The sequence below is a fragment of the Pteropus alecto genome, unplaced genomic scaffold (assembly GCF_000325575.1).
Source record: "Pteropus alecto unplaced genomic scaffold, ASM32557v1 scaffold146, whole genome shotgun sequence".
Taxonomy (NCBI): domain Eukaryota; kingdom Metazoa; phylum Chordata; class Mammalia; order Chiroptera; family Pteropodidae; genus Pteropus; species Pteropus alecto.
Window position 1 is genome coordinate 21,052,112 of NW_006442107.1, and position 17,449 is coordinate 21,069,560.

General features: G+C 41.6%; 1 protein-coding gene across 1 annotated transcript in view; it reads left to right on the forward strand.

The window, feature by feature from the left end:
• KCTD1 (potassium channel tetramerization domain containing 1) overlaps window positions 1-16,774 on the forward strand; it is an 86,897-nt gene extending 70,123 nt beyond the window's left edge. The window contains exons 5-6 of the mRNA XM_015595648.2: window positions 11,586-11,891; window positions 15,810-16,774. Of these exons, the coding sequence (XP_015451134.1) occupies window positions 11,586-11,891; window positions 15,810-15,968 (465 nt within the window). The 3' untranslated portion in view covers window positions 15,969-16,774. The remainder of the gene's footprint in view (window positions 1-11,585; window positions 11,892-15,809) is intronic.
• The last annotated feature ends 675 nt before the right edge of the window (window positions 16,775-17,449 follow it).

The following is a 17,449-nucleotide window of genomic DNA, read 5'->3' on the forward strand; positions in this document are numbered from 1 at the left end:
CCCCCAACCCCACCCCCCGCCACAGTAGTAACATCTTGCAAATTATAGTGCAGCATCACAGCCAGGATATTGACATTGATACAGTGGAGGTACAGGACACTTCCATCATTGCAAGGATCCCTCCTATTCCCTTTTATAGCCATACCCTCCTTCCTCTGCCCCTTCCTCCATCTTACACTCCATCTCTCATCAAGGGACATTTTTTTAAAAATAGTGTATCATGACTTGCTCCCGCTTAAAACTCATAAGGGGTTTCCTGTTGTCCGTGAGCAGAGCAGTGCATCTTTGTCAGAGTCCATGAGGTCCAGGAGGCTCTGGCCCCCACCCACCTCACCTGACTCTTATATTTCACATACGCCTTATAGAACTTCTTAGTTCCTCAAACACACCATCTTTTCCCCCCTTCAGAACAGACCATTCTGTCTGTCTGATGCTCTTTCTCTGGCCTTTATTTATCATTCAGGGCTCAGGGCTCATTGTATTCATTACTAAGCCACCCTGCGCCTAGTCTAGCTTAGGTTTGCCTGTACCCACCCGATTCTCCATAGTCACACACAGTATATTTGTAATTATTTGTCTCTGTTATTTAGCACTGTACACCCAGCTGTAAGTTACAAATGCTTTCAGCTACAAGCGCCTTAAACTAATGGAGATTGGTTTTTCTCACGTAAGAAGTCGGAGGCCTGTGGTTGTTAGCAGTAGTATCTGCTTGGTAATGTTATCAAGGACCAGGACTCATTATTTTTTTTGCCATCCTCTGTGTTGATGTTTTAGCCTCATGCTTGTCACCTCAAGGTCATAAGGTAACTGCCACAGCTCCAGGCATCACATCCTCATTCAAGGCAGGTAATAGGGGCAAAGAGCTTTTGAATCATAATACGTTGTCCTTGTCAGAAGAACCTGAGCAGACTTCCTTTTATAGCTCATTTACCAAAACTGAGCCTCCCTCAGCCACAAAGGAGGCTAAAAAAGTGATTTTTTTCCTCTTTTTCAGCCTCCATATTGAGAAAAATGGGCAAGGAATAAAGGGTTGGGAATATCTGTTGGGGAAGCTAGCTAACAGACTCTGTCACACTAGCTCAGCACTGCCACATATTAAACATGAAATATCTGTTGCCTGAGTGAATGAATGCATGGATGAATGAATAAAGGGATGAAGTGAATCGCACATTCAAGTCAGATTGTGGTTCATACCTGGTCATATGCTTTCTTATATTCAAACTCTGGATACTTCGTGTATATCTCTTGACTCTAAGTACTTTGTAAGGGTCTCACAGGCAGGAACCTTTTTTTATGTTTTTCTAGAAGACATGGTATGCTGTACATATAATAATTGCTTAAAATTAATTAATTTAAACAGCAGAAAAGTATCAAAATAATCATGAGACCAGAAGCTAAATATAAGACACTTCACTTCTACTTAAAATTACATAGGACTAAACAAAATATATAAAACATATACATATATAATATCATCATCCTGTGCTACTTATGCAGGTAATATATTAATTTATAATTCCCATGATTAAAAGAGATGCAGACTCCAGGGAATACAAACCATTTATGGGGAATTATAGTTAGAAAATTATAATAGCCATTTGTTTTTAGCTGCAATATGTTCCAGAAAGGAGCTAGGTATTTTAAACACATTTAAACATAGCAGGCATTATTTTTCCTTCAAGAGTATTCAGGTTAGATTCTGGGGAGGGAAGAACTTCCACGTGGGAGTTAAGCTGTGGCAGATTGCAGAGGACAGTCCCTTGAGAATTCACTCAGTCACCCACCTGGCTAGGATGGAGATAGTTGCTTCTCTGCACCTTACTCACTCCCTTAGGATCCCACAGCCCTGAGAGACCTGCTCTTCATCAATTCTGAGTACAGGACACACCCTTTAATTGGCTGAGAATTTTGCTGTAGGTAGCCCGTGCTTGGGGAAAAAGATGAAAAGCATGTCAAGTGAAACTCACGTATCCCAGGGCCCTGAAATGTTTCCCACGAAACCTCTGGGTGACGGCTATAAATTACAGGGTGTTCTGGAACCTGGAGGAGCAGCAGCAGGAGAATGACAGTGAGGCGGCTATTCAGCCCTTGTGGTCGATGATGGAATTGCACCAACAGCAACAGTCAGTTTGTGTGAATCACAAATACAGTCTTGCACAGATGAGCTCTAAGTCTGCCTGTTCCTGAACAACATAATAGGTTCTTTCTTCCTCATCAGAGTTTATTTCATGACCTTGGAAAAGGGACATAGCATTTGGCATGTGGAGAGGATCTCTTTAACTGCGTTTGCTAGGGAGAGCATTCTTTATTATCTACTTCCCTCTCCAGCAATTTAATGCTGGGTTGAGCAAATGAATGACATCTTGAAATCACAGCATCCTGTGCCCCTTAAAACCTCATTCTGCAAATGTGCTGACTGAGCTGGATACCCATTTAACAATTTAGATAATTTCGTATTTCAGAACACCGTTTAAGTGGCAGTTGCTTGTGCCCTGCACCCACTGAAAGCCGTTGGAATCTGTCCTCTAGATAAGCTACTATAGAACTTCTCTGCAGTGTTTTATTATGGACATGAGTGTTTATCTCTTTTCCCTTAATTTCCCCTCCCCCAATTATACCGATTTGTTCATTGTTGCTTTATTTTCTGCTTTTGCCCATGCACGTGCACATGCACACACACATGCACCACTCAGTTCTAATTTCCCTTACCACCGGGAATCCAGAGCTCTGGTCCTCTTTTTGATGGGAAACCACAAAATTCTCTCTCTAGTCTTTTATTTTGAACATTTTTGGTAAGTGTCCCCGCTGTTGCTAACATCTCTTGCAGTCTCTAGATGAATGTCCACCCTTCCTTGATAAAGAAAAATTTGCTGGCAGGCAGCTCCCAACTTACCTATCCCTGGCTTAAGTTCAAAAGTCTATTAGCTATTTTTAATAACCTTTTAACATTATATAAGTATATGTACATTGTAGAAAATTTGAAAATATAGACAAGTGAAGAAAAAGTTTAAACAGCATATTCACACCATTCAGAGACAGCCAGTGTTAAACCTTAGTGTATAGCTTTCTGAATTTTCTATACTTATTTCAGACAATAATCTCTGCCAATCCATTATACTAAAATTGTATTTCCCCAATACTGCAACCATATTCAGTTTTTGTTGACCCCCAGATGTCTTTATTAAATTTATTGGGGTGACATTGGTTAATAAAATTATTATTAACGAATTTTCAAGTGTACAAGTTCAATAATACATCATCTATATATTGCATTGTGTGTTAACCTCCCAAAGTTAAATTTCCTTCTGTCACCATATATTTGACCCTTTTTACCCTTATCCTTCTTCCTCACTCCTCCTCTTCTATCTGTCCGTGTCCATGAGTCTCTGTTTGTCGTTTGTTTCTTGCTTTCAGTTTTATATCCCACATATGTGTGAAATCGCATGGTTCTCACCATGTGTTTGTGAGTTTTCCTTTGTCTTGTTCGTTTGTTGCTTTCAGTTTCTTATCCCATATATGAGTGAAATCATGTGGTTCTCAACTTTTTCTGTCTAACTTATTTTCCTTAGCATGATAATCTCAAGATCCATCCATATTGTCCCAGTATTTTATCTTTTCTTAAGGCTGAGTAATATTCCATTGTATATATGTACCACGGCTTTTTTATACAATCGCCTTTTGGAGGGCCCTTTGGTTATTTCCATGTCTTGGCTACCTAACAAATTAAAAGGCTTCTGCACAGCAAAAGAAACCATCAACAAAACAAAGAGGCAATAACTGAATGAGAGAAGATATTTGCAAACAATACCTCCAGTAAGGGGCTAATATCCAAAATATACAAAGAACTCATACAACTCAACAACGAAAATACAAATCCAATTAAAAAATGGGCAGAGGACCAAAACAAACACTTCTCCCAAGAAGACATACAACCAGCCAGCAAACATATGAAAAGATGCTCAACTTCGCTAGCTATTAGGGAAATGCAAATCAAAACCGCAATGAGATACCACCTCACACATGTTAGAATTGTTATTATCAACAGGACAAGTAATAACAAGTTTTGGAGAGGATGTGGGGAAAAAGAGACTGACAGGAATGTAAGTTGGTACAGCCACTATGGAAAACAGTATGAAGGTCCATCAAAAAATTAAGAATAGAATTACCATATGACCCAGCACTACTTCTGAGTATCTACCCCCAAAATTTGAAAACATTTATCTGTAAAGATATATGCACCCCGATGTTCATTGCAGGCGCATCACAGTAGCCAAAATGTTCTTTATGGGTGTTTTTTCCAAGATGGTATCCTACCCAGGACCACATATCAAATCTAGTTATGTCCCTTCCTTTTATTATCTACCATAGTCCCTTTTCATATGATGCTGACTCTCTGAAGAGACTAGACCAGTTCCCATATAGAATGTTCTCCCATCTGGATTTGTCTGGTTACCTTGTCATATGTAGTTTAGCTCATTTCTCTATCCTCCAATTTTCTGTAAACTGTAAGTTATATCTAAAGACTTGATGGAGTTAAGTTAAACATTTGGGGGAGAATACATCTCCAGTGATATTGTGTACTTCATATTAATCACATTACTAAACACGTTGTTGAACTACCGTTAATGATGCTAGACTGACTATTCGATCAGGGTGACTTATGTGTTCCTTAGGCTGTGACAAAAATGATCTCTGTCAAGCTCAGAGTTTCTCAGCTTGCACTGCTAACAGTTGAGTCAAATAATAATTTATAGTAGAATCTAAATTCTTTGTGGCTATGCTGTGCACTGTAGGCTGTCAAGCAGCATCCCTGGCCTCTGCCCACTAGATGCCAGTAGCAGCCGCCTTCCTACTTATGACAACCAAGAATGTCTCCAGGCACTGCTAAATGTCCTCTAGGATCAAAATCACTTCTAGCTGAAGCCCCCTACTCTAGCTTAAGGAAAAGAGGAAGGAAGTATTTATGGGAAAGATACCAGTTTGTGTCTTAGAACTAGTGGGAGAGTTCTCTCGGGCGGAAACACCAGGGCAGCTCTAAAGACTTCAGTCATGAGAGTTTGTGGGCTTCTAGAGCACTGCTCATACCATGGCTCGTTGCCCACAGTGCCCAGGGTCTCTTGCCCCTTCTTTGGTTCTACAGAGAGACCATCTGATTGGCTCAGGTTGGCTCTGATGCTGACGCTCTAGCCAATCTGCTGTGGCAACATTTCTCACAGAAGGCAGAACGATGAGCTGTGTAGACCCCCAAGAAGTTTGCTCTTCTCCAGCACCTGAGAGAGTACCCACTCCAGCCCATGGTTTCAGCTGCTGCCACCTAGAATTTGCACCCCTGGTGCAGATACTGTTATTCCTATTATCACCTATGCATACTTTAGCTTTTCTCTATGAGATTTAGAGGGTAAGGGATGGAGACAATGGCTGGGTAGAGAAAGGACACTTTGCTACTGCTTCTGTTTCCTTTAATAGCCATCAGGATAAATATCTGAGGCTGGATATCCTTGCCCCAGAAATACAAGAGTAGACGGGAGAAGCTGGAAATGGGGGCCACTGGACAGGTAAATACTGAAAGAACTGTGGTGGCCCACCTCCCCCTCCAAAAAAAGAATATTTAAATGAAAGTAAGTCCTGCAGAGACCTGATTTTTTCCCCTTAAGATGACAACAGCTTGGATGCTATATTTTGAAATGTAAAATATATAATCTTTTCATTTCCCTTCATTTTCTTGGTGCCTCTACTTTGCAGATACCCTGATACATACACAGTGTGCCCTCTAGGGAAGAAGCACAGCCTGAAGGGTCCAGGAGCAGGAGCCTACTCTCTCAAGCAGGGGTAGGAGAAGAGCTTCTAGAGTTCTTGGGAATGCATTCCCCATAGGGGAGCCCTCTTTGTGCCCACAGTGCCTAGCTTGGCATCTGGCACATAAGCAGATCTTACAATGAATAAGTGGTTGAGTTCCTTTTGTGTGTAGAACCTGTCAACTACTATGTAAAACTTCCAGCACATTAGGAGTTAAATAAGCCTTGGAGCTGTTTTGTGGAACTAGGAACTGTGTGTGATAGGTTGAGTTATGGCTCCCAAAGGTGTCCGCATTCTAATCCCCAGAACCTATGAATATATTACCTTGCATGGAAAAAGAGACCTTGCTGGTGTGAGTTAAGGGTCTTGTGATGGGAGATTATCCTGGACATCCAGGTGGGCCCAATGGAGTCATAAGTGTCCTTATAAGAGAAAGAGGAAGGCGGGAGGGTCAGAGTCAGAGGAGGAGATGTGATGAAGGAAGCGATGTGATTGCTGGCCACAAGCCAAGGAACGTGGGCAGCCTCTGGAAGCTGGAAAAGACAAGGAAACCGAATCTCCCTAGAGCCTCCAGAAGGAAGGCAGCCCTGCTGACACCTCAACCTTAGCCCTGCGAGACCCATTTCAGATATCTCATCTCTAGAACTGTGAGAGAATAAATCCGTGTTGTTTTAAGCTACCAAATTTGTGGTCATTTCTTACAGCAGCCATAGGAGACCAATGCACTGTGTATGTCACTTTCCTCCCTCTGGAGAAAATGTTTTCTGAATTCCAAATATTTAATCAAGAAATAAGCTTTTGAAAAGAACTTATACAACTCAATAACAACAACAACAACAACAAAAACGCAAAAATCCAATTAAAAAATAGGCAGAAGACCTGAACAGATACTTTTCCAAAGAAGAAATACAGATGGCTAACAGACATATGAAAAGATGCTCAAGGTCGCCAGTCATCAGGGAAATGCAAATTAAAACCACAATGAGATATCACCTCACACCTGTCAGAATGGCTGTCATCAACAAATCAAAAAACAGCAAGTGTTGGAGAGGATGCAGAAAAAAGAGAACCCTCATACGTTGTTGGTGGGATTGCAAATTGGTACAGCCACTATGGAAAACAGTATGGAGGTTCCTCAAAAAATTTAAAATGGATATACCTTTTGACCCAGCAATTGCACTTCTAGATATTTATCTAAAGAAAACCAAAACAGTAATTCGTAAAGATCTATGCACCCTTATGTTCATGGAAGCACAATTTACAATAGCCAGGATATGAAAGCAACTCAAATGCCCATCAACAGACAATTAGATAAAGAAATTATGGTTCATATATACAATGGAATATTACTCAGCCATTACAAAAAATGAAATCCTACCATTTGCACAAACCTAGAAAACCTGAAAGGAAACATAATAAACTCTAAAAATTATGGGGTTAAGATAATAAAGCAAAATGATCCTGACTTAGGAAGGAAAGTGGGATGAGGTTTCCAAAGAAAGCAGCCTTGCTCTGCAGGGACTTCTCCGAGGAGCCGGAGCTTGAAGCATGCGTTTGGAACTAGAGAAAGACAAATACTAAGGAGCCTGCCAAGAAAACAAATGGCCAGCGTGCACTTAACCATGCAGAAAATGGTAACAACAACAAGAGGGATCTTTTTAGTTCCAGAGCTGGCAGATGCTTGGAGGCAAGTCAGTGCAGGAAGCTGATGGCCAAGCGAAGCCCATGTGCTCAGCTGTTCTCTAGCGCTCGCTCTCCCAGCACAGACCAGGTAGAACAATGTAGTAAATGCAAAACTGGAGCCCAGATAGTCAAGAGAGTAAAAGGACGAACACCTGGTGGCTTGAAGTAGTTCTGGGCTGGGCCCAAGATGATATCTCAGGTGCAGGATGACCTTTGGGGGAGCCCTAATTTTAAACCTTCACTTTAATAAGCACTAGCAGGATCCCTGAGAAATCACTGAGCAGGGCCAAAAGTCTTATAAGAGCCCACGTTTCTCTAATTTTTCAAGAGCAGATAACGATGAGTGTGAACCACGTTATATAGGGAGGCACTCTGTCAGTCCACAGCTGGACTTTAGAGCAGATTATTACACATGTGGTTTGTGAACTCAGAGAAAAAAAAGAAGGTGGTGAAGATTCAGAGTCAGCATCAGGGGGCTTGTAGCCCTAAGTCTCACTAACCTCATTGCCTTTGGGTTATGCTGGACAAACTGGTAGATCATGGACATAGGCTCATAGAATATCAGGGCTGGAAACTACTTTAATGTACTTTACAGATAAGGAGACTAGAGCCCTAAATAGTCATGGAGAATATGTGGGCAATATGGAGACTTGGGCCTTCCCACACCTCCAGCCTTCCCCTTGGAGTCCCACCCAAACACATGGTATTTCAACAAGTCATCTAGCAAAGGCCATAATTATGGGCTGGATGATCTTAGAATTAGAGGTTTCATAACTGCTTGAACAGCCAAAATCCAGAGTGTTTTCATTTGTTACCTGAGCATCAACCTGAACAAAGGCCTGCATATAGCCCTGTCCTCTCAGTATTTTAAGAAATGATTCACGTATAGAAACAGAACACTTAGTTCGAAATGGCACAAAAATGAGAGAGAAACCTAGAGTGTTGAGTGAAGGAACCCACATTTTCTCAATGAGATCTTGATCTTTCCACCTCGAAAAAACATTGTCAAGGAATTCAGAGCCTAGAGTATGCAACATAAAGAGGGATAAATAATGAAGGACTTAAAAATTTTCACAAATGCTGAATGAGGAAGACCTAGCTCCAGAGCAGCTCTTGTGAAAAAGGTGTAGAGATTTCACTGTAAGCAAAATGTGGACAGAGTAAAGGGATTGCCAAAAAAGCTAATATGGCCTTATAATGTGTGGTAGGCGGAATAATGGTCCCTGAAAGATGTCCACTTCCTAATTCCTGGAAGCTATGAATATGTTACTTTACATGGCAAAAAGAACTTTGCACATATGGTTAAACTAAGCATCTTGAGATAGGGAGATTAACCTGGATAGTCCAGGTAGGCCCATTGTATTCACGAGGGTTTTAATGAGTGAAAGAAGGAGGCAGAGGGTCAGAGTAAGAGGAGATGTGACAACAGAAGCAGAGGTAGGAGTGATGCAGGACCACAAACCAAAGAATGCAGGCAGCCTCTGGAGGATGGAAAAGGCAAGGAAATGGAATCTCCCCTAGATCTTCCAAAGGAAACACAGCCTTAATGACTTATTTTAGACTTCTGGCTTTCAGAAATGTAAGAGAATAAATTTGTGCTGTTTTCAACCAATACATTTGTGGCAATTGTTACAGCAGCCATAGGAAACTAATACAGACTGCATTAATAGTGATTAGAGTATCCAGCCAAGCAAAGTGTACAATGCACTCATTAGATCACATCTAAAATGTCAAGGTCAGTTCTAGTTTGGGTTCAGGCAGCATGTTGACAAAGTCAAGTACGTATCAGATGTCGAAGAACTTCAAAGTCATAACAAATGAAAAGGAGCTGAAAAGATTGGGTATTTTCAGCCTGAATAATAACAAGTTGTCTTCAAATGTTTGAAGGGTTAACATGTCAAAGAAAGATTAAGATCACTGAAACCCCAGAGGAAAGTATTAGAACAAATAAATTGCAGTTACAGAGAAATTCAGATCATTTTAAGGAAGATATTTACAACAATCAGAGCTGCAAAACAAATGCTGTGCCTTGTTAGGTAGTAGCTTCCCATCACTGGAAGCAATCAATTAGAGGCTGAATGGTTACTATTCAGTGATGTTACAAAGGATTCCTCTGTAGGGTCAAGACTGGTCAAGAAGACTGCTCTAAGCATCTTTTAAGATTTGAGGACTTGGCTCTAGAATAGACAAAGCATATTTTCACTGGAGTCCAAATCTTCCTTGTGCTAAAATTTGTAATTAAATCTCATAGGAAAATCAAAAGCAGTAGCAGTTCTTACTTCTGTAACTCTCAAGGAAGGCGGTTTTTAAATCTCCTTAAGAGCTGTCATCTTTATAAGTAAGTATTGAGGTCGGCATCTCACAATTGGTGTACTTCAAAGCTGGCAAACTATATTGGGGAGGGGGGCAGAGGTTGACCAGGGAGAACCTGCAGTCTCCCCACTTTTACCCTCAGGTAGAACTAGGGGGCCTCAGTTCTGCTCTGTCTTAAGAGTGGCCATACCTCAGCTTAGTTCTCAAGTCCTCAAACAAACAGTGTCTCCTGTAGGTCAGGAGGCTAAGCAGGGAGCAATATACGCAATGAAGGTGATCAGAGCAATGGGCTGCTTTTCTGTGGGGAACCAAGACTCCTGTAGTAATGGAGTTGCTAGGAGAGGACAGAACGGAGAAGCAGCCCATCTGCCGATGAGCATCGCTGATAGCGCCTTCTACCCGGCCCAAGTTTCTCAGTAGAGAAAGTGGATGATCTGAAGTTCTCTCACCTCTCCACACTGTTTTCTCTGTAAGCCTTTGATTAATGCTGCTGCTGCTAGTGCTGCTGCTTTGCTTGATTTGCAAGAGAAAGAGCAGAGTGCCAAATATAAACAGTTCTCCTGTGGTCATCCTCTCCCCATGCTTCCTCTCTGTCCGGGAGGCAGAGGCCTCTGACAGCACCCAGGCCCTGGGCTTACAGCACCAGGCACCACCGCCTGCCAGCTCCAGCCTGGGGAAGGAAGGCAGAAATGCCTATGTCAGTTGATTAAAATGTTCTCAGTCGACGTGCCTGGACAAGTATCCACTTACTTCACACCCGGAGATGATTGTGGCCATAGCTACATTTAGGCATAATATTATCCTGCTTGATAACATTGTTCCTAAGTTGCTTCCACCCCCTCATCCTCCTTTGTCCTCCCCTTCTGTGGCGTGTGTGTGTGTGTGTGTGTGTGTGTGTGTGTGTGTGTTAATGTGTTGTTTGCTAGATTTCTGTTTTAATTCAATAGATTTTTTTAAGGCAAGAGGAAAAGAAAACATGACTAGAGACTGGGTGATGGCACTTTCAGAAAGGGACTAGTTTCCTTTCCTGCACCTCTGTCCTGCAGGAGTCAAGGCCTGAGGATTTTTTGCCTCTCTCACTTTATAATGGCAGCACTAATAGGTGGGCTGAGGGCAGTGTGCCAGCTTACATATCTCCATCGGCCTCCCCCAAACCATCATAGATCAACACTCAAGTCGAGGTGAAGGCTGCAAACCCCCCCAGGCTCCCAGCCACCCCCGCTGCAGCCCCACTTCCGCCATCACTCTGCCCCCCAACTCTCCTGCCAGAGAAGTTCAGGAGCTTCCACTGAATGTGACCAGGAGTAGAGGCTGCTGGTAAATGGGCACAGCTGTGCCGCCTTCACATGATGTCGGTGTTCTATCTGAAAAGATATAAAGCGGATTCCCACAAACACAATCAAATTTTAAATACTCAAAGGCATTTTTCTGCGAAAGGAGAAAAGTCTTGGGTAAATCCTTTTGCATCCCAGTTTTGTAATCTGCAAAATGGGAATAATAATGTTTCCCAAGTTCGTGGGCAATTATGGGGATTATAGGACTTAATTCATGTAAAGCACTAAGAAGAGGGTCCAGCTGGCCCTTCATACTGTTAGCTCCCTTTGTAATCACTGAATGAATGAATGAATGAATGCAAATTCAGTCTGTACAAATGTGTTACAAGTGAAAATTTTACACCTGGATTTGATTATTGAAATAACAGAGGTGAAAAAGTCACCTCTTATATATGGACACTTTCAGTACTTTATGTTTGTATTTTGCAGTGTGAAATATGTATTGGTTTTTTTTTTCAGGACTATACTTTGTTATATGAAGAGGCAAAATATTTTCAGCTTCAACCCATGTTGTTGGAGATGGAAAGATGGAAGCAGGACAGAGAAACTGGTCGCTTTTCAAGGCCCTGTGAGTGCCTAGTAGTACGCGTTGCCCCAGACCTCGGAGAAAGGATCACACTCAGCGGTGACAAATCCTTGATAGAAGAAGTGTTTCCGGAAATTGGCGATGTGATGTGTAACTCTGTCAACGCGGGCTGGAATCACGATTCAACGCACGTCATCAGGTTTCCACTGAATGGCTACTGTCACCTCAACTCAGTCCAGGTATAGCATTGTCATATGCTGTGTGGCATCGAATGTCACTCTTAGTGCTGTTTCTTAACCTTGCCTTCACATGGTATCTTCCCTCTAAAGAGCTTGAAAACTCTCTTGTGATAACACTTTTGTTGGGTACAAACCTATTTACCCCTCTATAGCATTCATTCAATCATTCCACAGCTATTTATTGAACATCTATTATGTGCCAGGTTGCTGGTATGAGCACTAGAGACAGAGAAAAGAAAAAAAGAGATGGTAGCTCTATTTTCATGGAACTTACATTATGAGAATAGACTTAGGGGTAAACAGTAACCAACATAAATGTTGGTTGGGTAGTGAGAAAAGGATATCCGGGAAAAAAAAAAAAAAGAGTATTCTGGCGGGGGGACCAGCACGTTCCGAAGACTGTGAGGTAGGAGTATGTTTGGTATATTGAGGAATATCAGGAAAGCCAGTGTGGCTTGAAGAAAGTAGACCTGGGACAGTGAGTGCTAAGACACGAGGCCAGTAGATGGCCATGAACAGATCGTGGAGTGACTCACAGAGGATGGCGAGCACTCTGGGATTTTTGGTTTAATTTCCTTTGAGTTTTTGGTTCATTTGCTGGCATGAGTAAAATGGAAAGCCATTTGAGAATTTTGAGCAAAAGAATGACGTGATGTAACTCACATTTGAAAATGAATACTCCAGCAGCTGGTTGAAGACAGTGGAAGTCAGGGGACTGGTTAGAAGGCGATGGTCCAAGCAAGAGTTAAGAAGTGTCCAATTCTGAATATCTTGAATGTAGAGCTAACAAAGTTTTCTGATGATGGCTGTGGGTTGTAAGATGGAAGCCAAGGATGACTAAGATTTTTGATGGAGGAACTGGATGAACGGAATTGCCATTTTCTGAGATGGAGAAATGTATGGGAGAAGGAGACTTAAGAGTGGAATTCAGAAGTTTGGATTACACTATGTGTGATGTCATGTGCCTCAGACACTGGTGGGCGTGGTCATCGTCTTAACTAACATGTGTCATCCCTGGGCCAAGGGTGGCACATGTACTATCTTCTTATAACAGCACGAACAGGGGAGCACTATTAATCCTCCTACCTTGGCACATCTAGCTCTTGATTCCAGGTCTGTCTGACTCAAAACAATTTGATGTCAATGGAGTGATGAGCTTTTAATTGGAATGGGCCCATGACTTTGTTCAGTATTGACACAACAAAACCTCTCCCAAAGCTCAAAGACTAGAAGCAGTCACACTCCCATTCTGCCTCTTGAAGAGTTCTACAACTCTTTATAATTTTTTAAATTGATGAAGAGATGCCAGCATTTGAAGTTTTAAGTGTCAGAAAGCGTACTCTTGCTTTCCAATCTCATCTAATTAGCTGTTTTGCAAGATAGCAGGTTATATTTCATATAAAAGTAGGTGACCAAAAAAGAAGAATTTTTAAAAAACAGTAAGAGTTCACTTTACATTGAATTCATTTTGGAAGTTATTTAGTAATATTTCACTTCACCTCCCCACCCCGCCAACAGAACAGAAACTGTTGGCAGAAACTGAGCCCTGGGCATGCTAGGAAGGCATACACTCTCAGGCAGCGGGGTTGTCCAGTTCCAGAGGTGTACCCCACACTGCCCCTTGCAGTATTCCTCAGTGGGCCTCGCAGACAGCCCTCCCCTCCCATATACGCCTTGTCCCCTCCTACTCCCGCATCCACCTCGTTCCCACCCCTCCCTCCCCAGGGAAGGGCCGAGCTAGCCATTCAGAGTCAAAAAAGCATTTCCTCTGCTTCTCCAGGGCTTCGGCTCTCACAAGTCAAGCCTTGACCCCACCCCTCAGGCCATAAATTCATTCATGCGCCGGACAAGTTTTCCCATCATTCCAGTCTGATCAGATGTGGAAATTTTCACCTGGATTAATGTCATCGTATGACACGGCCATGACCCACTCTAGTAGCTTCCTGCTCCACAGACCAAGATATAGACACCTTCCTCTAGGCTTTCAGAGGTTTTGAGATAAGGCACTCAACCCAAGACCCCATGGAGTGATTTTAGTGTTGTCAAATGACCATTAACATTAAGGAACTTTGCTGTTAACAAGTTGATGTTTAAAAAGTAATGGCCAAGAAGGGTAAGCTGTTTGCATTCCTTTGGAAGAAGCTTTCACCACATCCAAGGTAACACTGGATCATATTGAATAATTATCGTATTTTGCGTATTGAACCCCCTGGGGAGGATGTTTAGGGATTTCCTTATGTTAGCAATTTAACAACTATAACAACACTGAAAGACAAAAGATATCAGGGTTCAGTTCTTCAACGTTCAAAGCTTCCTCTACTTTTGTAATTCCGGTCCTCATCACAGCAACGAATCCTTTCCAGTGAGGTGGTTTGGCAGAGCAAACTGGGCTTTTTCTTGCAGACAGGCTACATTCCTGCCTCTACTCTGGAAATCTCCTTAGAGGGAGCTGTTCACCTTTCTATTCATCTGCCACCAAAGCACATCTTGATTTTGAACTTAGGGAGAGTCTTCTTCATCCTTTCCTTTTGCTGACTGGTGTGCATGTGTATGCATCATGAATATATCTCAACAAATAGAGCATTGCAGAGCAGAAGGTTCATTTTGTTCTCATGAGGACTTTTTTTAATTTGCCAGCATTTGAAGTTTTAAGTGTCAGAAAGCGTACTCTTGCTTTCCAATCTCATCTAATTAGCTGTTTTGCAAGATAGCAGGTTATATTTCATATAAAAGTAGGTGACCAAAAAAGAAGAATTTTTAAAAAACAGTAAGGGTTCACTTTACATTAAATGCATTTTGGAAGTTATTTAGTAATATTTCACTTCATCCCCCCCCCAAAAAAATTGAGCCAGACATCTTTCTAAAGTTATGATTGAGTCATCTTGCCTATAGGGTGATGCAGAAGTAATTTAATTATATCCAGAATCCTGGCAGAGAACATTTACAAGTCTAATATTTGTTAGATTCCTAAAGAAGTAGAATGTTCCAGTTCCGTGTCCTTTATTTTTGCCTAAGAGTTATAGGAACTATTTCTAGCATCTAACTGTGTTAGACATGTAATGACAAATCAAATGTCAGGGATCTTTCTGACATTTGATTTCAGAATTAAAGAATTGATTAGGTGCCTTATGCTTATATTAGACATTTAGAATTTCTTTATTTTGGATATGTGTTCTAATATATCACCATTGCATTTATTCTTGCCTCCCTGAATGTACACACAGCAATAAGTCTATTTCAGATGCCACAAACTTGAAAATATGGAGATAAACCTCAGTTGTCTTCAGTATTCCATTTGTCCTGCTGTTGAAATGACGTCAGTTTTCCAAGCTGTAGTATATTAACTCGGTATCGGGAAACTTGAACAATGGCAGAGTTAAGAGTGAATGAGTTGAGAGTGAATCACTGGCTGAGTAAATTTAGATAATGTCACTGTCTTTCCATATCCTTCATTTCATAGAATGTATTTTAGTGGTAAATGAGCTTTGAAATGTGAACTTTTTTTTTTTTTCCCCAGAGAAGGTAGTATTACACATTGCAAAAAACATGGAATTTGAGGCCAGATAGACCTGAGTTGGAAACCCAATTCCATCACTGACTGTGAGCCTCAGTTTTCTCATCTATAAAATGAGCTAACACCTTAACCCATTATGCCAGGAGGTTGTAACGATTAAATGAACTTGGCATATGGAAAGCTAACATGTAAAGGCATGTTTTAGGTATTAGAAATGTTTGCCCCCTCTCTTTCTACCCTTTAATTCAGAGTCTTCATTTAAAAGTAGAAAGGAGACTTAAGGGTTGGATAAGCTTGACCAGAGCTGCACATGATCTCAGACTCTGGGACAGTTCTTTGGGTTGATTATGTGGCCAAAGGGCATATCTCGCACCTAACCAGATGCTTGTCTTGGCCCCTCACAGGTCCTCGAGAGGTTGCAGCAAAGAGGATTTGAAATCGTGGGCTCCTGTGGGGGAGGAGTGGACTCGTCTCAGTTCAGTGAATATGTCCTGCGGCGGGAACTGAGGCGGACACCCCGTGGACCCTCTGTCATCCGGATAAAGCAAGAACCTCTAGACTAAATGGACATATTTCATATGCAAAAAGGAAAAAACATACACAACAAATAACACAAACAAAAAAGGGACATTTATGTGCAGTTGGGACAGCAAACCAAGTCCTGGACCTAAAATTGAATAAAAGACACATTTATATCCAATAGAGACCACACCTGTATTCATATGGGAACAATTGGAATAGTGATATCCTCAAGGTGTAAAAAATATATAAATATATATATATATATATGTCAAAAGGTAGGAAATGCAAAAAAAAAAAAAAAAAGAAAGAAAGAAAGAAAAGAAAACAACAAAGAAAAAAAAAGGTGGTAGCTACGGTTGGTGCTGTGATGGCCGTGAAGTGTCCTGGGCCTCCAGAGGCCTCTGACCGATAAACAAGCCATGAGCAGTGAGGACGCATCTCCTTACAGTTTCCATTGCCAACAGCCATCCATTGTTTCTTTTTCCTTTGTCTTTCTTTTTCCTTTTTTTTTTAAAAAAAAAAAAAACACCTTGAATAGAGTTTCTTTGCGTATGGAGGTTTCATGTCTCTCTTTAGGTGGGACCGGGCAGGACTTCAGAAAAACTCTTATGAGCACATTGCATTCAAAAGACATTAGACATGAAATTTTAAATGTAGTTTGTACAGAAGTCACACTTTTTTGTCCGCCTCACAGATGTGAACGTTACTTTGTTTTTAAACTGATCAGTTTTGCAAAGGGGCCAGAATTATTACTTGTTAGAGTTGCTCCAGTTTGAGTCTGCTGCTTTCCTACAATTTTTCAAATTTTATAATGTATTAAATACAATAAACTCTGTTTAAAAAATAAGGTCTGTGTGAAACACACATGTCGGGGTGAGGCTATATTAAGATGAAATTTTCCTTTTTAAAATTTTCTGTGTTGAGCTTCAAAAAGAGGCCTGAAAACTGAGGCCACTTTTGAAGTCAAAACCCACTAGAGGATAAGGATATTGTCACCTGTTCCCACTCGGCAAGTGTTATGTCCCATGCTTTGTCATTCCTCATTGGTTAGCAAGACACATCCTTCTTGTGAACTTTTTGTTTATAAATTTCAGTAATCTATTGCTCCAGAGCAAACCACACCATCATAGGAGCTTAAAACATTTTATTCTCTCTTGTGACTCTGGTTCTCTTGTGTGGACGGGCCTTCACTGGGCTACTTCTGCTGCACGTGATGTCATCAGGGTGTGACTGGGCTGGGACGTCCAAGACGGCTCCCCCATGGGGCTGCCAATTGATACTGGCTGCGGGGCTCTGTGTGTGTGTGGCTTGGGCCCCTCCCAGCATGGGAGCTGGGTTCCAAGAGGGAGTGTCCCAAGCGCAAGTACTCCAAGAAAGAAGAAGCAAAAGGTGCAGTCTTCTGAAAGGCTAGGCCTGGAACTGCTCAGTGCAGTTCTGCGACAACCTATTGGTTCAACAGACGGAGCTAGCCCAGATTCGAAGGGAGGAAAAATAATATCCACCTCCTGATAGGGATAGTGAC